This window comes from Salmo trutta, chromosome 32 (assembly GCF_901001165.1).
Source record: "Salmo trutta chromosome 32, fSalTru1.1, whole genome shotgun sequence".
NCBI lineage: Eukaryota > Metazoa > Chordata > Actinopteri > Salmoniformes > Salmonidae > Salmo > Salmo trutta.
In genome coordinates, this window is record NC_042988.1 from 23,358,933 (window position 1) to 23,384,506 (window position 25,574).

At 44.9% G+C, this 25,574-nt stretch overlaps 1 protein-coding gene across 1 annotated transcript; it reads left to right on the forward strand.

Moving 5' to 3' along the window:
* The first annotated feature begins 1,327 nt into the window (after positions 1-1,327).
* On the forward strand, positions 1,328-25,109 carry LOC115171461 (somatostatin receptor type 5-like). The gene is made up of 2 exons (XM_029728287.1): positions 1,328-1,593; positions 22,358-25,109. Exon 2 carries the CDS (start codon positions 22,449-22,451, stop codon positions 23,892-23,894), a length of 1,446 nt encoding a protein of 481 aa, XP_029584147.1. The 5' UTR covers positions 1,328-1,593; positions 22,358-22,448; the 3' UTR covers positions 23,895-25,109.
* The last annotated feature ends 465 nt before the right edge of the window (positions 25,110-25,574 follow it).

Below are 25,574 nucleotides of genomic sequence, written 5' to 3' on the forward strand. Positions count from 1 at the left end.
TCGGTGGCAGCTAATAGGCCGGCGACGACGACCGCCGAGCGCCGCCCGACCGAGGAGGGGCGCCACTTTCGTTGGATCCTGTGACACAATCACCCTTTTGAGTGAAGAAATCTAATTAGGACACATGATGTGTAACTGAGGATGCAGTGTCCTCAGCAGACATTTGGGCTCTGGGAGAAAAGATGGGGAACACAGGAAGTGGTGACGTGTGCAGTAACTTTGGTTTGGTTGCTTCGGTTTTTAATTCACCTGCTTAGCTACTCCAATGGGCTAAAGGGGACTGCTGGTTTATCATTTACAACCAGAATTTTTTCTAATGATGGAGGCAGGAGAGAGATGGGTGACCTTTCAGGCATTGTGGGGGAGGTCTTTCCCTGTCGCAATATCTCTGTAATGTACAGAGATTTGCTGCCACTGGGGATATGCATCAGGGAGGGAATCCCCGAATTAGCTGACTGACCACTCTTAATGGCCGATGGACAGGGACGGACTGAGAACAGAAATCATCCCAGACATTTATAACACATTGGCTTGTTTTGTTCTTTGAGGCCCCCACACCAGCCCATTTTTTCCCTTGAGGCCCCCATTATAAGCCAGGTAATGCCCATTTTGTGCAGAAAACACAATTTAGACAGGCCCACTGGGCTCTCTGCCGATGGAGCTATTCTTAAGCCTGCAGTCTCGGCCAAATGTTCCTGGTTTCTGACTTCTATTATAGTGGCTCTTCACAGAAATGTACAGCAGCTGAGTGGATTCCTGGTGAGGATAGAGTGATTTGCCTGAGAGAGAGAGCACTGGAATTGTCCGTACGACAGCAAACTAACAGGAGAAAAGCAAGATATAGATTTGTTTCTAACTGCCAGCATTAGCGCCTCTGTTTTAACTGGTGGTCTTGTCAAACATATTCTCTGTATAGGAGGAAGATATTTGTGGTCCAATAGGTTCTATTGTGCCATTATAAACCAGTACTTATTAGATGTTCTCATGCTATAAACGTATGTGACTGATTAATGTGCTGGAACATTTATCCTCCCTTTGGAAAAAGATCACCACACCTTCTATGTTAACAACAGCATACTTCGGTTATTATCAAGAGGGCATACACCAGGCTACAGATTAAGTGGGCAGAGACTGGTGGAGTGCAATGTCCAAGTGACTCTAGATGTAATTCAAAGAGTAGAATCCCCAAAGCCCCCCATCTCTCTCTCTCTCTCTCTCACACACACAAACACACAGTAATTTATTTCAACACCTCCTACTTTTCTCTCTGGGGCGCCTGCGAGCAGAAGACCCGTTACCTAGTTACAAGCGAGTGATGGTGCAACGAGTAGCCTAATGTAATGTTGGTGGCTTTCAGTGCAGGCTACCTCTCGGACTGTGAACAGTCAGGTGGAAGTGCGCGTAAAAGAAAGTTCATTCTGTTTTCATTTATTTATTTTCTATCGGACACACTAAAGAAAGAACAATTGTGTACCCTATCATTTGCAAGTAACATTTTTGGGGGTATTTTCTCAAGAGAAAGCACAACTTCACCATTATTTAATCACCCAGCTGTGGATACTTGCCGAAAAAACGTGTTTGCAAAAGTGAAAGGTAAGATTTTTTTTGAATGGTTTTTGTTTAGTCTATTACTAGAGCAATATACACTGAGTGTACATTAAAACATTAAGAACACCCGCTCTTTCCATGACATAGAATGACCAGGTGAATCCAGGTGAAAGCTATGATCCCTTATTAATGTCACTTGTTAAATCCACTTCAATCAGTGTAGATGAAGGGTAGGAGACAGGTTAAAGAAGGATTTTTAATCCTTGCGACAATGGAGACATGGATTGTGTATGTGTGCCATTCCAAGGGTGAATGGGCAAGGATTAACGCAACCTGGTCTCAGAGCATTTCGTATTATTCTGTTTGTAAACCCAAGACACATCATTTAGTATGATATGTTACGTTTTGTATGGTATGTATTAATTTGTGGATTTCCATCACCCATTTCGTATGATATGTTATGAAATCTGATTCATATTATATGTTACAAATTTGCAAACTTACCATATGTTACGAATTTGCATAACATATGATCTGTTACAAATTCTAGCTAGGTGGCTAACAATAGCTAGCTAGCTAACATTAACTAGTTTAGGGGTTATGGTTAAGGTTAGGGTTAAGTTTAGGAGTTAGGTTATAGGGTAAGGTAAGATTTAAGGGAAGGTTTAGTTAAAATGGTTAAGCTTAGGGTTAGGGGAAGGGTTAGCTAAAAGGGTTATAAGGTTAGGGTTAGGGTTAGCTAACATGCTAAGTAGTTGCAAAGTAGATAAAAAGTAGTAAGTAGTTGAAAAGTTGCAAATTAACTAAAATGCTGAAGTTGTCCGTGATGAGATTCGAACTCGCACCCTTTGGGTTGCTAGACGCGTGCTGTTTATCACAGTCTCGCCAACATTCCCTAGGTGTAAAATACAGAGAGGCAAGGTGTTATTGCAGACCATGCCCACTCCAAACACCCCTCACCCCTCTGCTCACCTCCTCCCACCAGCTGAAAAAGACAAAAAAGAATATTTATTTTTTACTTCTTTAGTTTTGATAAGAAAGATGCTGGGAGCTAATGTCTGCTGGAGATTGATGGACGATTAGATGGACAGAGCACAGAGTTGAGGCAATCTGAGGATGTTTTTAGCACTCAGTCTGGGCGATTGGTGGAAAATCTGGGACAGAGGGCCCGGGGGCGATCAAAAGAAAAAAAAACTAGAGCTCAGTTAAAGTTAAAGATCATAGGAGAGCAGATTCACCAATGAGCATGATGAGTTCCATCTGTCTGTCCGTAGCTCTGGAGGGACAGTATATGAGTCAGCAAGCCCTGAAGAGCTATACCCCGTAGAACAACACCCACAGGATTAGGTTAAAAATAATAACATTAATAAATCATCCAAAATTAATTTATAGACATGCTGGATCATCACTCTTTCATTTATTCAAGGCCTCTTGGCAGATTTCAATATGTGGGTAGGACCTCGCTCAGATGGATTATCTGGGATCCCAGCAGCTTTCCCACACACACACACACACACACACACACACACACACACACACACACACACACACACACACACACACACACACACACACACACACACACACAAACACACAAACACTTCCCCACCCATTGAATCTGGCACCTCCCACACACATGCACACTCAGTATGTGTGGTCATGTGGCATTTACAGTCCATACAGTACAAACACACAATGTTAGGAAGTTCTGTAGATGGTCCAATGATGTTTGTTGTAATTAGAAAACAATGAATGGCTTTTATTAAGACATCATCTTGAGACTACACTGTTAGAAAAAAAAGGGTTCCAAAGGGGTTCCTTGGCTGTCCCCATAGGAGAACCATTTTCAGTTCCAGGTAGAACTGTTTTTTGGTCAAGGTAGAACTATTTTGGTTTCCATGGAAAGTGTTCTACATGTAACCCAAAAGGGTTGTACCTGGAACCAAAAAGGGTTCGTCAAAGGATTCACCTATGGGGACAGCCGAAGAACCCTTTTAGGTTCTAGATAGCATCGTTTTTTCCTAAGAGTGTATATTATGAGTTGTCAGTAGAGCAGTGCCTTAGTTCTGTAACTGTTGGGATGGGATTTTTAGATGAAGGCAGAAATATGGAAGCAGATAACGTATGTAAACATCTTTGCATGGCAATGACATTGACCTTGGTTCTCACGTGGTCCTGTTTGCGTTCAACACTGAAGGAGACTGATTCAAATGGTGTGTCCAAGCCATACATGGTGGTTATGTACAGATGTAGGATCTTCATTTGAGCCAGTTTGCTACAGCAGGAAAGTAATCCTGCAGCAAAAAGAAATGTGGATTATCATGTGGATTATAGTTAATGGACATTTTTATATGGGTTGATTGATACATTTGTCATAGGGAAAATCAAGTTTGAAGTTTCAAAGTGGAAATTACAAAATGTAAAAGTATTTTTAAACCTCAAATACACTACAAGTAAAACATTTCCTGCATTGCAGTTCTCCTGCAACAGGGTGATCAAATTAAGATCCTACAACTGTATGATGATACTTGACTTTGACCCATACCTTTGGCTGCATATTATTCAGTTACTAACATGGCACTGAATCTGTATGACACATGCCAACTGATTTTAGGGCTCCATGAGTGTTTAGTTTAGATTTTTGTTAGGTTGCTTTAGTTTTGCATGTTGTTTAGCATATCTGATCATTATTTCATAAGAATGTGTGAGATAGCCTGGTCCCATGCTCTTTGTGCTGTAGCCACCTAAAGTTTGGCATGACAACAAGAGAGGAGTTGGCTCAAGCACAAACAGACTGGAAAACCAGGCTATGTGAGGGGTGTTGTGGGCGGAGTTGGCCCTGTCTGAAGGAATGGATTTATTGGCAATCTAAGTAGTGTTTCCCATACCGACTAATTAACTGATTGGCGCATACAGGTAAAACAAGGCTTTTATCAAGAGGCCTGTCTGCTAGGGCTTTGTTTATTTTACAGGTTATCTTTGCCAACAACTATCTAGACAACTTGTCACAGCAGCTATGCTTTACCTCACAAGTGTGATTATTTATTTATTCATCTTTTATGTAATATATTTTACAGTAAAAACAGATTAAGTGCCAAAACGTTAACCTAGTACTATATGTTAGGAGTGATGCAAGCGCTAGTTGGATTAGTTAGTGTGCTGTGATCACCTATCTATCAGGAGAATCTTTTGGCCAATTTGTGCTTGAATGCTTTCTGATTGGTAAAAATGGTTAGCTGTATGCTACATTTCAGGGACACTGAAGTCTTTCTGTACTGATAGATACATTATTGTGTTCAGTTCCCTTATTTCTTCAAACAATGTGGCCTCTAAATCATCAGCTTTTATTGACTCTGACAGTGGCACGACATGGAAAAACAAGATTGACATTTATGAGACAAGAATCTTTGAGATTGCTTTCCGTTTGAAGGGCAAGATTAGATTGGGTAAAAAAAATGGGACTGATACTTAATTAAAAACTGAATGGCCCCTCTCTTTTTTTCAGAGATTTTTTGTGTTCCCTAGAGGGTCAAAGCGTGCAAAAAGTGTTATCTGCAAATGTCAGCAGGCAAAAATAACAGAAAATAACAGTTCAAGGAAGCGGTGATTATACCTTCCAGGTAGCAAAGGAGGGTGTTCTACATCTAGTCATTTAGTTAGTGGGACCAAATAACAGCTGAGAGTCTTCATTACCATGGAACGCTATTTTCACCAATTTATCTGAGATTCTTAGAAAGAGACCGGCTAGTCTAGTGTTCAGCAGCCATATAACACTGTGCGTATGCTTCTGGTTCAACTGCAAGTTACCCAAGTTGATGATCACTTGTGATTGATCAGGCCTTTGTTAATGACTGCAGTTATGAAGCTTATGAAATATGTAACTGAAATTATTCAAGCAAGTTCATGCATTAAAATGTATTCTGGAGATACTCTGTTTTTAATTTAAAAAATTGTGTACTTCTTCTTTTACCGTTGCTTGTTTTAGGTTATTTTAAGCCATTGGTGGAGCGCCAGGTACTATCTACAAATGTGGTCAGCTTTTGGGGAGTGACAAGTCATTTATGAAACATTTATAAAAGTAGCTATATATAGTGCACACTTTAGATTAGGAGCTGCAAAATGGTTGATTAATAATTAATAAATGGTTTCTAAGCAACTACATTAATCATCATCTGAGGTATTTATAAGTGCATGTAGACCTACTCACATTTATAAATGCAGTCATTAAGAATTCCTAAATATCCCATTCATGATATACAGTGCCTTCAGAAAGTATTCATACCCCTTGACTTAATCCACATTTATATGTGTTACAGCCTGAATTCAAAATTGACTAAATTGATATTTTTTCTCACCCATCTACACACAATACGCCATAAATACAAAGTGAAAACATGTTTTTTTTAAATATTAGCAAATTTATTGAAAATGAAATACAGAAATAGCTCATTTACTTGAGTATTCCCACCCCTGAGCCAATACTTTATAGAAGCACCTTTGGCAGCGATTACAGCTGTGAGTCTTTCTGGGTAAATCTCTAAGAGCTTTCCACACCTTGATTGTGAAACATTTGCCTATTATTCTTTTCAAAATTCTTCAAGCTCTGTCAAATTGGTTGTTGATTGTTGCCAGACAACCATTTTCAGGTCTTGCCGTAGATTTTCAAGTAGATTTAGGTAAAATCTGTAACTCAGGAACATTCACTGTCTTCTTTGTAAGTAACTACAGTGTAGATTTGGCCTTTTGTTAAAGGTTATTGTCATGCTGAAAGGTGAATTAATCTCCCAGTGCTTGGTGGAAAGCAGACTGAACCAGGTTTTCCTCTAGTCCTTAACAATTACAAGCATACCCATAACATGGTGCAGCCATCACTATACTATGGAGAGTGATGTAATGTGTAATGTGTTGTATTGGATTTGCCCCAAACATAACACTTTTTAATCAGGACAAAAAGTGAATTGCTTTGCCACATGTTTAGCAGTATTACTTTAGTGCCTTGTTGCAAACAGGATGTATGTTATGTCATTTTTTTTATTCCATACCGGCTTTCTTCTTTTCACTCTGTCAGTTAGGTTAGTATTGTGGATTAACTACAATGTTGTTCATCCATCCTCAGTTTTCTTCTATCACAGCCATTAAACTCTGTACCTGTTTTAAAGTCACCATTGGCCTCATAGTGAAATCCCTGAGCGGTTTCCTTACTCTTCAGCAACTGAGTTAGGAAGTGACTGGGTGTATTGATACACTATCCAAAGTGTAACTAATAACTTCACCATGCTCAAAGGGATATTCAATATCTGCTCCCCCCCCATCTATCAATAAGTGTCCTTCTTTGTGAGGCATTGGAAAACCTTCCTGGTCTTTGTGGTAGAATCTGTGTTTGAAATTCACTGCTCGACTGAAGGACCTTACCATTGGCTTCCCTAAAAAATGTACCTAGAAAAAAAACATAAAATAACTTATCTTTCGTCTCTCTGTGTTTTATAATTTTCCTTCAGTTCGCAAGAGGCTGAATATCTTTCACCGGAGAAAGCATCTTAGCAAGTGAAACAGCACCCCTCTGTCTCTGTATGTGTAGGTGTCACGGTTGTCATATGAACGAGACCAAGGCACAGCGTGCATATCGTTCCACATCTTTATTTCTATGTGAAACTATGCAAGACAGACAAACTATAAACAAAAACAACAAACCGTGACAAAGAGGTGCTACATGCATAAACTCAAAATAATCTCCCACAAACACTAGTGGAAAACACCACATCTTAAATATGATCTCCAATTAGAGACAACGATGACCAGCTGCCTCTAATTGGGAATCATACAAAAACCCCAACCTAGAAAAAAATAACCTAGAACACAACATAGAAAATTTAAACTAGACAAAAACCCAACATAGAAAAAAGAAACTAGAACCAAACATAGAAATAAATAAACTAGACAAAACCCCCCAGTCACGCCCTGACCTACTCTACCATAGAAAAATACAAGCTCTCTATGGTCAGGACGTGACAGTACCCCCCCAAAGGTGCGGACTCCGGCCGCAAAACCTGAAACCAAAAGGGAGGGTTAGGGGGGGTGTCTAGTGTTGGTGGTGGCTTTGGTGAAGGATGAAGAACCTTCTCATCCTGCAAACCCGCCAGCATCGGTGGAGGCTCCGGACCGCGGGCTGTCGCTGGAGGCTCCGGACCGCGGGCTGTCGCTGGAGGCTCCGGACCGCGGGCTGTAGCTGGAGGTTCCGGACCGCGGGCCCGTCTCAGGAGGCTCCGGGCCGTGGACCATCGTTGGAGGTTCCGGGCCGTGGACCGTCGTCGGAGGTTCCGGACTGTGGACCGTCGTCGGAGGTTCCGAACAGTGGACCGTTGTCGGAGGTTCCGGACTGTGGACCGTCGTCGGATGTTCCGGACTGTGGACCGTCGTCAGAGGTTCCGAACTGTGGACCGTCACCGGAAGCTCTGGACTGGGAACTGTCGCCGGAAGCTCTGGACTGGGAACTGTCGCCGGAAGCTCTGGACTGGGAACTGTCGCCGGAAGCTCTGGACTGGAGACTGTCGCCGGAAGCTCTGGACTGGAGACTGTCGCCGGAAGCTCTGGACTGGAGACTGTCGCCGGAAGCTCTGGACTGGAGACTGTCGCCGGACTGGGCAGGCGCACTGGAAGCCTAGTGCGTGGAGCAGGGACAGGTGGCACCAGACTGGTGACACGCACTTCAGGGCGAGTGCGAGGAGCAGGCACAGGAAGTACTAGACTGGGGAGGTGCACTGGAGGCCTGATGCGTGGGACCGGAACAGGTGGCACCGGACTAGTGACACGCACCTCAGGGAGAGTGCGAAGAGGAGGCATAGGACATACCTGACGAGGACACGCACTTCAGGGAGAGTGCGGGGAGCAGGCACAGGACGTATCTGACTGAGGACATGCACTTCAGAGAGAGTGCGTGGAGGGGGCACAGGATGTACTGGGCTGTGGAGGCGCACTGGAGACCTGGTGCGTAGAACCGGTGCAGGATATGCTGGACCGTGAAGGCGCACTGGAGGTCTGGACTATAGAGCTGGCACAACCCGTCCTGGCTGAATGCTCACTTTAGCCCGGCAAGTGCGTGGCGCTGGCACAGGACGCACTGGGCTGTGAAGGCGCACTGGCGACACAGTGCGTAGAGCTGGTGCAGGATATCCTGGACCGAGGAGACGCACCGGAGACCAGGAGAGCTGAGCTGGCACAACCCGTCCTGGCTGAATGCTCACTTTAGCCCGGCAAATGCAGGGCACAGGCAGAGTGCGCACCGGGCTATGAATGCGCACTGAGATACAGTGCTCATCACCGCATAACACGGTGCCTGACTGGTCACATGCTCCCCACGGTAAGCACGGGGAGTTGGCTCAGGTCTCAACCCTGACTCCGCCAATCTCCCCGTGTGCCCCCCCAAAACTGCCTTTCAGGCTTCCGTCGTTGCCGTGCTAGTTCCTCGTATTGTCGCCGTTCCTCTCTCGCTGTCTCCGCCTGCTTTCATAGCAGGGTCTTGTCCCCTGCCATTACCTCCTCCCAGGTCCAGGATGTCCTCCACTCTCTTCTCTCCCGGGCCCAGGATCCCTGCTCCTCCTGGGCACGCTGCTTGGTCCTTTGGTGGTGGGAGATTCTGTCACGGTTGTCGTATGAACGAGACCAAGGCGCAGCGCGCGTATCGTTCCACATCTTTATTTCTATGTGAAACTATGCAAGACAGACAATAAACTATAAACAAAAACAACAAACCGTGATGAAGAGGTGCTACATGCATAAACTCAAAATAATCTCCCACAAACACTAGTGGGAAAAACAACAATTTAAATATGATACCCAATTAGAGACAACGATGACCAGCTGCCTCTAATTGGGAATCATTTGAAAACCCCAACCTAGAAAAAATAACCTAGAACACAACATAGATAATTTAAACTAGACAAAAAACCCAACATAGAAAAAAGAAACTAGAACCAAACATAGAAATAAATAAACTAGACAAAACCCCCCAGTCACGCTCTGACCTACTCTATCATAGAAAAATACAAGCTCTCTATGGTCAGGACATGACAGTAGGCCATCTATCCGATTCTGTCTGGTCAAAAAGTGTATGACATTGTTGCCTCCTGTAGCGTTGAATGCAAAGGAAGACAGAATTTGACCTCTCTTGATAAAAAAGTATAAAATAATAGCCAATCAGTGTTGAGCTAAACTGAGTGAGCGCAACTGTGAATGGTCCTGGCGCACCAAAACAAAGTGTCAAGAGAAGCCAATTTAGATTTGGCTTCACTCAAATCACATCGAGAGCAATACGTAATTAACAGAAACAACTTGAATTGTTGCATCACATTGTGTTGTTGTCCTCCGGTGGCTAACTAGCTAGCTAAAATTGTCCCATTCCTAAATTAGCCATGGATGGAGATAAGGATTTGGACTTGTGGCTTAACCTAAATCTCCATACTGGCCAATGATTATAACGGAGATCCTGATCCAATCATAAATTCATACATTGTGCCCCCTGCCTGTGAGGATGGAAGCTCAATATGTAGCTAGATGTAGAAGGTTAATGTTAACTAGCTAACATGGTCCATGAAAGGAAATTAGGCTAGCGAGCAAGCATTTTAGCCAGTTTGCCTAGGACATAGACGTTTCGTCAACATGAAAGAGAGGAGGATAGCATTGGCATTTCTCTACAAGTAGGGTGAATCAACACACACACATAAATCAGAACCATGGACAGCCACATCATATTTAGGTTACATTGATTGGATTAAATCATTTTTGGTATCTTTTAGTTGTCACTACACGCAATATGCTTTGTGGACTTCACCGGACAGAGGTTGCTCTCCGGTTTTGTGATGAAACAAAAGTTGGGTTGAATTTATTCTGCCACTGTGTCCTCTTATTGTCTAGGTCTTAGGCGTATATATCACGGCCTCAAGGCATACTGTATGAACTAACAGGTTATAGAGCAAACAATGCAATTATCACAACACATAGGTTGTAATATGCCTTTTTTTCTGGCTTGGCTTCCCCAGGGATTTTACCCACCCACTGCTACTGGACCTTAAAGATGATTATATGTGTGGGGTAGACAGATGCAGTAGTCATTCAAATATCATGGTAAACACTATTATTGTACACAGAGTGAGTCCATGCAACTTATGTGACTTGTTAAGCACATGTTTACTCCTGAACTTATTTAGGCTTACCATAACAAAGGGGTTGAATACATTTTGACTGAAGACATTGCAGCTTTTCATTTGTAATTAATTTGTAAAAATGTCTAAAAACATAATTCCACTTTGACATTATGGGGTATTGTGTGTAGGCCAGTGAAAAGAAATCTGAATTTAATCCATTTTTAATTCAGTCTGTAACACAACAAAATGTGGAAAAAGTCAAGGGGTGTGAATACTTTCTGAAGGCACTATATATAAATACATTTATAAATATCAAACCATTAGTCAGCCATTAACAAATGCCTTATAAATCATCTTATGAGTTAATAATAATTTCTTTATAACTGTTTTATAAGTACAATAGTAGAACATTATTAATAATTTACAAATTGTGAACATACTATGATCAAACACCTTATTTATTATCAAATAAATAATTTTAAATAGTGTTTATAAATGCATAAAATACTACTTAGAGATTGCTTATTGACATTTACAAATGTAGGAACAATGATTAATAAATGGTAAGTAAACTCTTTTTAAACTGTTTATAAATGATTAATTAAGGGATCTTTATCTCTACGAACTTCATGTTGTATCCATTATCTCCAATGGGCAAAGAGGAGAAATGACAGAAAGTGCTCAGCATTGAGTCAAGGCCCTCGACCAATCGAAGAGCATCAAAATAGACTGGCATCAAAGGCTGTGACACCTGTATCAAAGAGCATGACGAAGCCAAGAGCAGGACTGGGTGGCAGTTGTCAAAAACATTGGATTACTGTTGTTTTTTGTTTTTGTTGTCGTCCCATTTATATCATGCCCAAGAAAACGAGAGCACTCCCTGTCCCTCAATAACCTTGCCATAGCAACATATTCTCATGACAGTGAAATGAAAGCGCCTATGGAAACAAACCAAAAAAATACACTCAGTTGCCAGTTTATTAGGTACACCACCCCATTCACTAAAATGGTCACGTGGCCATGGCTTGCTATATAAACCATGCAGACAGGCATCGAGGCATTCAGTTACTGTTCGACTGAAAGTTAGAATGGGAAAAACTAGTGATCTAAGCAACTTTGAGCATGGTATCATTTCAAGATGGCGTAGCAGTCAGGCGTCTTTGTCTTCGTCCTGTCGTGTCATCTTTTTCCTTCGCATTTTCTTCGCATATATTTTGTATATATTTTTTAAAGATTTTTTAACCTCAACTCCAACATACTCTCCTGCAACCCGCCTCACCCAATGTGGTATGGATCTGCTATTTTCTTTACTGTAGAACCAGAACCCCCAACAGAAGCTAGCCAGCTAACTAGCTACTAGCTAGTAGTCAACTAGCCACTGCTAGCGGTCATCAGCTAACCTTTAGCCTGGACAACTCCTGCCAGTCTGCACAGCACGATTCAACCCAGACCATACCGAACCCTTTTTCCCCACATCTCCGGATTCCTACCACAAGCTCTGAAGCTTTTCACCTGGTTCATTGCAGCTAGCTAGCTGCTATCCAAATGGCTACTCCTGGCTAACGTCTCTGTCTCAAAGCAAGCACCAATTAGTCTGGAGCTAGCCTATGCTAGGCCCATCTCCCAGCTAGCTAAAGAGGTCCATCAGCCACTCCTTGGGCTACAATACCTATTTTGCCAATTGGCCTGGACCCCTTTTACTGCCGATACGGAGCCCCGCTGATCCTTCGCGACTGGTCTACCGACGTAATCCGCCTGAGGGGGTTTTCAACAGGCTCCTCCGTTGCGACGTCCCCTGAATGCCCATCTGCTAGCCTGCTAGCCACGGCCCGCTAGCTGTCTAGAGCATATCGGACTGTTAGCTGAAGAGGCCCATCAGCCAATTTTCTTGGGCTACAATACCTATTTTGCCAATTGGCCTAGACCTTTTTACTACACTGAGCCCTGCCAATCCATCATGACTGGTCTGCCGACGTAACCGCCCGAGGGGGCTACAACTGACTCTTCCGTCGCGACGTCCCCTTAAGGCCCTTCTGCTAGCCTGCTAGCCCCGGCCCGCTTTCTGTCTGAATCGCCGTGTCTCCAGCCCGCCTAGCTACTCACTAGACCCCATGATCACTCGGCTACGCATGCCTCTCCCTAATGTCAATATGCCTTGTCACTTGCTGTTTTGGTTAGTGATTATTCTCTTATTTCACTGTAGAGCCTCCAGCCCTGCTCAATATGCCCACACACTCGGTGACCTCACCTGGTTTAAATGGTGTCTCAAGAGACAATACCTCTCTCATCGTCACTCAATGCCTAGGTTTACCTCCACTGCATTCACATCCTACCATACCCTTGTCTGTACATTATCCCTTGAATCTATTCTTCCGTGCCCAGAAACCTGCTCCTTTTACTCTCTGTTCCGAATGCACTAGACTTCCAGTTTTTATAGCCTTTAGCCGTAGCCTTATCCTACTACTCCTCTGTTCCTCTGGTGATGTAGAGGTTAATCCAGGCCCTGCAGTGCCTAGCTCCACTCCCATTCCCCATGCGCTCTCATTTGTTGACTTCTGTAACCGTAAAAGCCTTGGTTTCATGCATGTTAACATTAGAAGCCTCCTCCCTAAGTTTGTTTTATTCACTGCTTTAGCACATTCTGCCAACCCGGATGTCCTAGCCGTGTCTGAATCCTGGCTTAGGAAGGCCACCAAAAAACACTGAAATTTCCATTCCTAACTACAACATGTTCTGACAAGATAGAACTGCCAAAGGGGGCGGAGTTGCAATCTACTACAGAGATAGCCTGCAGAGTTCTGTCACGCTATCCAGGTCTGTGCCCAAACAATTTGAGCTTCTACTTTTAAAAATCCACCTTTCCAGAAACAAGTCTCTCACCATTGCCGCTTAATATAGACCACCTTCTGTCCCCAGCTGTGCCCTGGGCACCATATGGGAATTGATTGCCCCCCAACTATCGTCAAAGATCCTACTGTTAGGTGACCTAAACTGGGACATGCTTAACACCCTGGCCGTCCTACAATCTAAGCTTGATGCCCTCAATCTCACAAAAATGATCAATGGACCTACCAGGTACAATCCCAAATCCGTAAACACGGGCACCCTCATAGATATCATCCTAACCAACCTGCCCTCCAAATACACCTCTGCTGTCTTCAACCAGGATCTCTGCGATCACTGCCTCATTGCCTGCATTGCCACTCCTCATCACTGTCAAACGCTCCCTAAAACACCTCAGCGAGCAGGCCTTTCTAATCGACCTGGCCCGGGTATCCTGGAAGGATATTGACCTCATTCCATAAGTAGAGGATGCCTGGTTATTCTTTAAAAGTTATTTCCTCACCATCTTAAATAAACATGCCCCATTCAAAAAATGTTGAACCAGGAACAGATATAGCCCTTGGTTCACTCCAGACCTGACTGCCCTTGACCAGCACAAAAAACATCCTGTGGCGTACTGCATTAGCATCGAATAGCCCCCGCATTATGCAACTTTTCAGGGAAGTTAGGAACCAGTATACACAGGCAGTTAGGAAAGCAAAGGCTAGCTTTTTCAAACAGAAATTTGCATCCTGTAGCACAAACTCCAATAAGTTCTGGGACACTGTAAAGCCCATGGAGAATAAGAGCACCTCCTCCCAGCTGCCCACTGCACTGAGGCTAGAAAACACTGTCACCACCGATAAATCCACGAAAATTGAGAATTTCAATAAGCATTTTTCTACGGCTGGCCATGCTTTCCTCCTGGCTACCCCTACCCCGGTCAACAGCCCTGCACCCCCCACAGCAACTTGCCCAAGCCTCCCCCATTTTTCCTTCACCCAAATCCAGATAGCTGATGTTCTGAAAGAGCTGCAAAATCTGGACCCCTACAAATCAGCTGGGCTAGACAATCTGGACCCTCTCTTTCTAAACGTATCCGCCGCAATTGTTGCAGCCCCTATTACTAGCCTGTTCAACCTTACTTTGTATCATCTGAGATCCACAAAGATTGGAAAGCTGCCGCGGTCATCCCCCTCTTCAAAGAGCGAGACACTCTAGACCCAATCTGTGATAGACCTATATCTATCCTACCATGCCTTAACAAACAGATCACCGACCATTTCGAATCCCACCGTACCTTCTCCGCTATGAAATCTGGTTTCCGAGCTGGTCATGGGTGCACCTCAGCCACGCTAAAGGTCTTAAACAATATTATAACTGCCATCGATAAGAGACATTACTGTGCAGCTGTATTCATCGACCTAGCCAAGGCTGTTGACTCTGTCAATCACCACATACTTATCGGCAGACTAAACAGCCTTGGTTTCTCAAATGACTGCCTCGCCTGGTTCACCAACTACTTCTCAGACAGAGTTCAGTGTGTCAAATCGGAGGGCCTGTTGTCCGGACCTCTGGCAGTCTCTAGGGGGGTGCCACAGGGTTCAAATCTCGGGCCGACTCTTTTCTCTATATACATCAATGATGTTGCTGCTGGGGATTCTCTGATCCACCTCTATGCAGATGACACCATTCTGTATACTTCTGGCCTTCTTTGGACACTGTTAACAAACCTCCAGATGAGCTTCAATGCCATAGAGCAGTTGGCCTCCAACTGCTCTTAAATGCAAGTAAAACTAAATGCATGCACTTCAACCGATCGCTGCCCGCACCCGCCTGCCCGTCCAGCATCACTACTCTGGACGGTTCTGACTTAGAATATGTGGACAACTACAAATACCTAGGTGTCTGGTTAGATTGTAAACTCTCCTTCCAGACTCACATTAAGCATCTCCAATCCAAAACTAAATCTAGAATCGGCTTCCTATTTCGCAACAAAGCATCCTTCACTCGTCCTTCCAAACATACCCTCGTAAAACTGACTATCCTACCGATCCTTGACTTTGGCGATGTCATTTACAAAGTAGCCTCCAACACTTTACTCAGCAAATTGGATGCAGTCTATCACAGTGCCATCCGTTTTGTCACCAAAGCCCTATATACTACCCACCACTGCGACCTGTATGTTCTCGTTGGCTGGCCCTCGCTTCATACTCGTCGCCAAACCCACTGGCTCCAGGTCATCTATAAGTATTTGCTGGCTAAAGCCCCGCCTTATCTCAGCTCACTGGTCACCATAGCAGCACCCACCCATAGCACGTGCTCCAACAGGTATATTTCACTGGTCACCCCCAAAGCCAATTCCTCATTTGGCCGCCTTTCCTTCCAGTTCTCTGCAAAAATCACTTAAGCTGGAGACTCATATCTCCCTCTCTAACTTTAAGCACCAGCTGTCAGAGCAGCTCACAGATCACTGCACCTGTACATAGCCCATCTGTAAATAGCCCATCCAACTACCTCATCCCCATACTGTTATTTCTTTTTTTGCTCTTTTCCCCAGTATCTCTACTTGCCCATTCATCTTCTGAACATCTATCACTCCAGTGTTTAATTGCTAAATTGTAATTATTTCGCCACTATGGCCTATTTATTGCCTTACCTCCCTCATCTTACCTCATTTGCACACACTGTATATATACTTTTCTATTGTGTTATTGACTGTATGTTTGTTTATTCCATGTGTAACTCTGTGTTATTGTTTGTGTCGCACTACTTTGCTTTATCTTGGCCAGGTCGCAGTTGTAAATGAGAACTTGTTCTCAACTGGCCTACCAGGTTAAGTAAAGGTGAAATACATTTTTTTATTAAAGTATGATCGTCGGTGCCAGGCGCGCCAGATCCAGTATCTCAGAAACAGCCGCCCTCCAGGGCTTTAGGGTTTACTGAGAATGGGTTTACTTAGGGTTTACTGTCTAGGGTTTACTGAGAATGGTGCGACACACAAAAAACATCCAGTCAGCGGCAGTCCTGTGGGCAAAAACAGCACATTGATGAGAGGTCAAAGGAGAATGGCAAGCTAACAGAAGGGCCACAAACAGGCAAGTAAAGGTGCAGTACAACAGTGATGTGTATCTCGAAATGCACATTTTGTTAATCCTTGCAGACAACCACACCGGGTTCCACACCTCAGCTAAAATCGAAGCGACTCCAGTGGGCACGCTATCACAAACACTGGACCATTGAGGAGTGGAAAAACATTGCCTGTTCCGACAAATCCCAGGGTTTGGTGTAAGCAGCATGAGTCCATGTCCTCACCCTGCCTGTTGTCAACGGTACATGCTGGTGGCGGTGGTGTGGTATGGGGAATGTTTTCCTGGCACACGTTAGGTCCCTCGATATCAATTGAGCAATGTTTCCATGCCCCAAATAATTCAGGCTGTTCTGGAGGCAAAGAGGGGTTAGACCCAGTATTAGATGGGTGCACCCAATAAACCATGTATGATCATGTGCATTAGTGATCATCTTTAAGAGGCATGTGTATTCTGTTCTTCCCAGCTATGGAACAAAATTTATCTGGCTAAGAGGGCTGATTGCGTGGATGCAGCTCTGAAGTAGTCACTTAGCTTTTATGTTTCTTTTCCCATGGCAGCTCCGCACTGCCGCACTGACTGGCCAGACTCATTCAGAAATATTTGTTCGCTGGACAAATGGCTCCCGAGTGGCAGTAAAAGATTATGACATTGATTAAAAGACGTGTGTGTTCTGCATTCATACTATATTCCTGCCTTCCCAATGGTACCCTGACCAGCTCAGAACCCCAATTTGTAAATGTAATAGTCTTTAAAAAAATAATTTAAGGCTTGCCCACAGGTCCTGAGCTGCTCTTCTCTGTGCAGAGAAGAGAAATGCTGGAGATAAGAGAGAGCCTTCAGAGAAAAACTGTTCCATCGTGCAAAGACCATTCCACTAACAATATGTTAATAACTGAAGGAAATCCAGGCATTAGTGACAATGTTATGTTCATAACCCAAGTATAAAGATAAATGCAATGGCTTCCCTCTCTTCTCCATGTGGAGCGGAAGACTTCAGAGCCTGATCTTGTTAGCCTGTCATGTGTGCCCTTTATTTGGTTCTGTTTGATTTATGGCAGCAATCCCAACGCATTCCTTCTCCCTGGTGTCTCCGCAGCTCGGGGAAACCAGCACCAATGTTGGAGGATGGTAAATGTATGCACCTCGCATGAAAATAATCAAACAATTTAGAATATAGAAATTGTGCAATGGAGGAAAATGCTCTTAGTCAAAATGAAACATTTAAGAAATATACACTGAGTGTACAAAACATTAAGAACACCTTCAGAATATTGAGTTGCATCCCCCCTTTTGCCCTCCGAACAGCCTCAATTCGTCGGGGCATGGACTCTACAAGGTGTCGAAAGTGGATGGATGTCCTTTATGTGGTGGACCATTCTTGATACACACGGGAAACTGTTGAGCATGAAAAACCCAGCAGCGTTGAAGTGGATTTAACAAGTGACATCAATAAGGATCACAGCTTTCACCTGTATTCACCTGATCAGTCTGTCCTAATGTTGTGTATATACTGTATAATATTTTTCTTCAACCCCTAAAACATCTGTTTATCTCTCACATTCCTTTGCCAGTACATTTTCACAGTTGGTCTTTCTTCATGTAGTTCCCTCAGATCAGAACCTGAGCATCAGTGAGGTGGAAAGCCTGCTTTGAATCTGCTTCACCTCAGCTTCCAGATTTTGAAGTGATGATAACCTTTTAGTGAACTGAGGAAACAGTCGGAGTGTTTTATGAACCCTATCAATGAGCTCAGTGTTACGCCCTGACCTGAAAGAGCCGTTTTTCTCTGTTTGGTTAGGTCAGGGTGTGACATGGGGTGGGCATTCTATGTGTTATATTTCTATGTTCCATTCTATATTTTCTATTTCTTTGTGTTGAGCCGAGTATGGTTCCTAATCAGAGGCAGCTGTCTATCGTTGTCTCTGATTAGGAATCATACTTAGGCAGCCCTTTTTTCCACCTTCAGTTGTGGGATCTTGTTTTTGTACAGCTCAGTAAGCCTGCAGAACGTGACGTTCATTTTTTCTTTGTTTGTTGGTTTGATTTCATGTTCTGAGTTTAATAAAAAATAGAAATATGAACACGTACCACGCTGTACCTTGGTCTTCTCATTTTGATGATCGTCACAGAAGATCCCACCACCAACGGACCAAGCAGCGTGGTCGGGAGAAATGGACCTGGGAAGACATCCTGGACGGAAAGGGATCCTGGTCGTGGGAGGAGTTCCAAGCTGGATGGGATCGCCTCCCATGGGAACAGGTGGAGGCAGTGAGAGCAGAGCGGCGACGAGAAGAGGAACTAGCACGGCAACGAGGCAAGCACAAGAGGCAGCCCCAAAAACAAAATGGGGGGGCACACGGGGAGATTGGTAGAGTCAGGGTGGAGACCTGAGCCAACTCCCCTTGCTTACTGTGCGGAGAGTAGGACTGATCAGGCACCGTGTTATGCGGTGATGCGCATGGTGTCTCCAGTGCGCAGCCACTGCCCGGTGTGCTCTGTTCAAGCTCCCCGCAGTTGCCGTGCTAGAGCTGGCATTAAGCCAAGAAGGATTGTGCCGGCTCAGCGTTCCTGGTCTCCAGTGCGTCTTTTCGGCCCAGGTTATCCTGCGCCAGCTCTACGCACGGCACCCTCAGTTCACCAGCACAAACCAGTGCGGCCTGTTCCAACTCCCCGCGCTTGCCGGGCTACGGGGGGAATCCAGCCAGGACGGGTTGTGCCAGCCATATGCTCCAGACCTCCAGTGCGCCTCCACGGCCCAGTATATCCTGCGCCAGTTCTATGCACTGTGTCGCCAGTGCACCTGCACAGCCCAGTTCGTCCTGTGCCAGCGCTCCACCCTTGCCGGGCTAAAGTAAGCATCCTGCCAGGACGGGTTGTGTCAGCCCTAAGCTCCAGACCTCCAGTGCGCCTCCACGGCCCAGTATACCCTGTGCCAGCTCTGCGCACCCGGTCTCCAGTGCGTCTCCCCAGTCCGGTGAGACCGGTTCCAGCTCCATGAAAGAAGCCTCCAGTGATAATCCATGGCAAGAAGCCTCCAGTGATGATCCATGGCACAAAGCCTCCAGTGATGATCCATGGCCCGGAGACTGTAGTGATGATCCATGGCACGAAGCCTCCAGTGATAATCCATGGCAAGAAGCCTGTAGGGATGATCCATGGCCCGGAGCCTGTAGGGATGATCCATGGCACGAAGCCTCCAGTGATATTCCATGGCCCGGAGCCTCCAGTGATGATCCATGGCACAAAGCCTCCAGTGATGATCCATGGCGCGGAGCCTGCAGTGATGATCCATGGCACGGAGTCTGCAGCGACGGTCCCCTGTCCGGAACCTCCTGAGACAGCCCACAGTCCGGAGCCTCCGGCGACGTTCCCCAGTCCGGAGTCTCCGGCGGCGGTCCGCAGTCCGGAGTCTTCGGCGATGATCTACGGTCCGGTTCATCCAGAGACGATCCACGGTTCGGAGCTTCCGGCGATGATCCACGGTCTGGTTCCTCCGGCGACACAAAAGCGAAGGGATTAGCGGGCAGAGTGGGGGCTACACCCCGAACCGGAGCCGCCACCATGAGTAGATGCCCACCCGGACCCTCCCCTATAGGTTCAGGTTTGCGGCCGGGAGTCCGCACCTTTGGTGGGGGTACTGTCACGCCCTGACCTGAGAGAGCCATTTTTCTTTGTTTGGTTAGGTCAGGGTGTGACATGGGGTGGGCATTCTATGTGTTATATTTCTATGTTCAATTCTATGTTTTCTATTTCTTTGTGATGAGCCGAGTATGGTTCCTAATCAGAGGCAGCCGTCTATCGTTGTCTCTGATTAGGAATTATACTTAGGCAGCCCTTTTTTCCACCTTCAGTTGTGGGATCTTGATTTTGTACAGCTCAGTAAGCCTGCAGAACGTGTCGTTCGTTTTTTCTTTGTTTGTTGGTTTGATTTCGTGTTCTGAGTTTAATAAAAAATAGAAATATGAACACGTACCACGCTGCACCTTGGTCTACTCATTTTGACGATCGTCACTCAGCTCACGTCTGTGCAATTATAAGTAGGGTTTTGATTTTCCTGAAAGAAATTCATTAAATGACATTTCCGAAAACAGAAAAAATTATTATGCATATTTCATGGGACAGAAACGAATAGATTTGAAAAACATGATAATATGCAAAATGGAATTACATTAAACTGTGGTGATAGATATGACATGTTCTAACCCTCTTGGTACAGATGTCTGTTCAACTACTATTTTTTATGTATATTTGGTTGAATTGTCAACTAATGTGAAGTCAACGTGAAATCAACAAAAAATTGCACCATGACATTGGATTTACGTTAAAAGTTTGGTGGAAAAAAATACAAAATTCCCTTACGTTGATGACGTTTTGCAAATCCAATCCGTTTTCCACGTTGATTTAACATCATCACATGCATTTATTTTTTATGACATGGAAACAACCTTGATTCAATCAGTTTTTGCCCAGTGGGAAGTTCCTAGAATTCATGTGTGTGTCCACTTTGTAGTTCAGTACATCCGTTGCTGACCAAATACCTCTCTTGTGATGATGGTACCTATGACACAGGACCAGGTCCAAGGGACAAAGGATGACCTGCTTGACCCAGGTCATTATGTTAAATCAATACATCATCTTCTTTTTAATAAAAAAAAAACAAGTCACATTTTTGCAAGTGATTTAAAACTATATACATTGCTGTTACAGCTTCTTAGCATAAAGAGATGAATCCAGGGCCATTCCTGTCTGTGTTTTCATGGGATCTACACAGTATGATGGAAGGAGGTAGAGAGAGAGAAAGCCAGGTGTTAATTTGTTCCAGAACCCCTACACGTCATCAGTAGTGGATGTTTACCCAGCGTGGCATTGCGACTCCACAGCTAGATACGAAATGGGCCCTCCGAAGCCTTTGAGCTTACCTGAGCTTTCTCCCGTCTCACATTAACTGTGCACACATACACACACTCCATATTTACATTCACACAAGTACATACACACCGATGACAGCATGTGTGTTGTCAGAAGAGCTACACACAGTGGTCTGTGGTGCACCAGAGTACCTAGTTACCAATAAAATGTAAATTATTAGCCCCAACAGTGACTGTTTGTGGGAACACACTCTGTTTAATTTGTCTGAGGGGTCAATAGCCACAAAGAGAAGCCAAACACAGGTGTTGCGATCTGGTCAATTTCTCTCCATGCCCTCACTCCTTGTCTGGCCTTAATTATTTCCTGTCTGACTCATGCTGGGCTGCGTACCTAGTGACATCCCGTTTGGGTGTCTTTTTCATAATTTCCTTCTTATCATTTAATTTAACCTCCACCACCTGCTCTTTTTTGTTTTGTTTCATTTTCCACTCTCATTGTTTTCCCCAGCTCTTCATTTGTCTTGAGACTTGTTTTAACAGCAGCTTTTCACACAGCCAGACACTGACGTCTTCTTCTCTCATGTACCTCATGCTTCTGGGAATTTACCAAACAAGTTTTTCACCTGAATGAAGTGCAAGAACACAATTAAAGCCGTTTGGAAAACCCTCAATCACGTATTGTCTGGCTACTATTGTGCCTTGGCCCTGAAAGAGCCCATAAGAGGCATAACAGACATAAAGCCGCTGTCAAGTCTGTCACATCCCTTTTAAGGTCCCTTTTAATTTGTGTCTCTCCTTCTCTCCATTGAGCTACAGATGCTTCTCAATAAAAGATAAGATATGAAAGATCTCCTCAGTTTAATAAGTCTTTCTGGTCTCTCCACAGGACAGATGGGTGGGAGTTGAGAGAGACAGACAGACATCCCCCTACTCCTCCATCTCTCCTGCCTGGACTTCTGCTCACCGCCCCCTCAGAGATGGCAGAGGACATGTGGGAGAACAGCACAGTCCCCAGCCCTTACCCCGACCTCCCCCTGTCTTTCCTACTATGCAACGACACCCTCCTCAATGACACCCTCCTCAATGACACCCTCCTCAACTGTATCAACTCCAGCAACATTCCAGAGATGCCATTAGGACCCAGTGTAGCAGGGGTCCTCATCCCACTCATCTACATCATCGTCTGTGTCATCGGCCTGGGCGGCAACAGCCTGGTTATACACATTGTGCTGCACTACTCCAAGACGGAGTCTGTGACTAACATTTACATCCTGAACCTGGCCATCGCTGATGAGCTCTTCATGCTGGGCCTGCCCTTCCTGGCTGTCCAGAACACCCTCCAGTTTTGGCCATTTGGCTCCTTTATGTGCCGCCTGGTCATGACCGTGGACTCCATCAACCAGTTCACCTCCATCTTCTGCCTGACCGTCATGAGCATTGACCGCTACCTGGCAGTGGTCCATCCCATACGCTCCTCCAGGTGGCGGCGGCCCCAGGTGGCCAAGGTGGTCAATGGCACAGTGTGGGCCATCTCCTTCCTGGTGGTCCTGCCTGTGGTAATCTTCGCCAACGTCCACAAGACGGGCGGCACCTGCAATATCTCCTGGCCTCGGCCAGCCGACATTTGGCGGGCGGCTTTTATAATCTACACGTCCACAGTGGGTTTCTTCTGCCCACTCCTCATCATCTGCCTCTGCTACCTGCTCATTGTCTTCAAGATCCGCAGCTCTGGCAAGAAGGTCCACGCCACGTCCACCAAGCGCAGGAAGTCGGAGCGCAAGGTGACGCGCATGGTGGTGATCGTGGTGGCCGTGTTCGTCTTCTGCTGGTTGCCCTTCTACGCCCTCAACATCCTCAACCTGCTGGTGTCTCTGCCATCAGAGTACCCGGGCCTCTACTACTTTGTTGTGGTAATGGGCTACGCCAACAGCTGCGCCAACCCCATCGTCTACGGCTTCCTGTCAGAAAACTTTAAGCGGGGCTTCCGCAAGGCCCTGTGTCGCTCCTCACGCAAGGTGGAGAGCCACGACCTGACAGAGCGCCAGCAGCAGCAGGAGGTGAGAGGGAGGGTGCTGAAGCCCCGAGAGAGCTTGAGGAGGGTCGTACGAGATGAGGAGGAGGAAGAGGATGATGAAGACAGGGAGGACGTCACAGAGATGACGGAGATCTGTAGGATCGCCCAGAATGGGAACGGACATCCTGAGAGTTCCCAGGCCCTGTTAACACCCAAGGCGCCAGCTCCAGGGGCATCTGAGCATGTGGCATCCCCAGAAAGGAAAGACAAAGCTGGTGACATTGGTGGGAAAGGCCCAAGCTTGGGGCCTCCAGCATCCCTGCATAATGGACATACAAATGGGTGTGTCAAACCACTGCCAGAGGAGCCAGTGGAGAAGAACACCTCACTGGAGATAAGCTACCTATAATGTAAAATAACTGTCTCTGAAGTGTTACCTGAGGGAACTTGCGTTAATATTATATATACACTAAAGTGTGGCTCTATTTAAATGTACAGCGCTATACACATATAGAGAAGAGAAGCACTCTGCAAGGCCATAGCACCTTTCATAATTTATTGCTACATTTCTGATCAATGGGCTGAGAGCGTTTGAACTCTGCATCAAGCCAATGGAATTTGTGTTACAATGGCTTGATACTGCCTGTAAAACGGTGTATATACTAGGTTGTTTCTGAAGACATTTGTATAATTTCAATCTGTGTTTATATGTTTTACCACATGATCACTGTATGTACATAACGTCTGTGCCTTTTTCCAAACTTATCTGACATATCTGATTGTAATTGTATTACAGTTTTACTGCACAATGTGACAATCATTTATATACAGATGAATGTAGCGTCACTTTTATATCCTAGTCATTCACCTCTGTACACCTTAGCTGGAGGAACAGAGGACAGAAGAAAAAGAAGGCACCTTGTGTAGCTTCTATTCCATGACAACAGAATGGCCCTCCACTCTTAGAACAAGGGTTACAAAAAGGTTCCAAAGGGGTTCTTTGGCTGTAGATAGTACCTCTTTTTCTAAGACTGTACCACTTATTTGTTTAGATTGTTGAGGACTGGGGGGTGCACAATCAGAGGAAGAAAACAGGTGCCCTGATTGGCATAAAATCAAACGGTGGTTGTAGATTTTTGAGGGTTTATTTTGCGTGTGTGTTGTGAGCCGTGGTTGTGTTTGTACTGCTGCTATATGGGGGATGAAAAGGGCTCTGGAAAGAGTTGGCAACTTGGCATCCGGTGACAGTGTCTCATGTTACTGAATATCAAGGTGGAATATATGGTGACAGTGTCTCATGTTACTGAATATCAAGGTGGAATATATGGTGACAGTGTCTTGTATTACTGAATATCAAGGTGGAATATATGGTGACAGTGTCTTGTATTACTGAATATCAAGGTGGAATATCTTGTGACAGTGTCTTGTATTACTGAATATCAAGGTGGAATATCTTGTGACAGTGTCTCGTATTACTGAATATCAAGGTGGAATATCTGGTGACAGTGTCTCGTATTACTGAATATCAAGGTGGAATATCTGGTGAAAGTGTTCAATTTGCTTGAGGGCATACCAAGGTTGCACATATCAAATCAAATTTCAAATCAAATCAAATGTATTTATAAAGCCCTTCTTACATCAGCTGATTTCTCAAAGTGCTGTACAGAAACCCAGCCTAAAACTCCAAACAGCAAGCAATGCAGGTGTAGAAGCACGGTGGCTAGGAAAAACTCCCTAGAAAGGCCAAAACCTAGGAAGAAACCTAGAGAGGAACCAGGCTACGAGGGGTGGCCAGTCCTCTTCTGGCTGTGCCGGGTGGAGATTATAACAGCACATGGCCTAGATGTTCAAATGTTCATAAATGACCAGCATGGTCAAATAATAATAATCATAGTAGTTGTCGAGGGTGCAACAAGTCAGTAACACAAGAGTAAGTGTCAGTTGGCTTTTTCATAGCCGATCTTTGAGAGTATCTCTACCGCTCCTGCTGTCTCTAGAGAGTTGAAAACAGCAGGTCTGGGACAGGTAGCACGTCCAGTGAACAGGTATATCTGATTGCTGTTGTGTTGTTGTTCAACACTTGACCCTC

Bases quoted from the DNA above. Each gene is read 5' to 3' on its own strand.
- LOC115171461 (XM_029728287.1), top strand. From the start codon at position 22,449: ATGGCAGAGGACATGTGGGAGAACAGCACAGTCCCCAGCCCTTACCCC.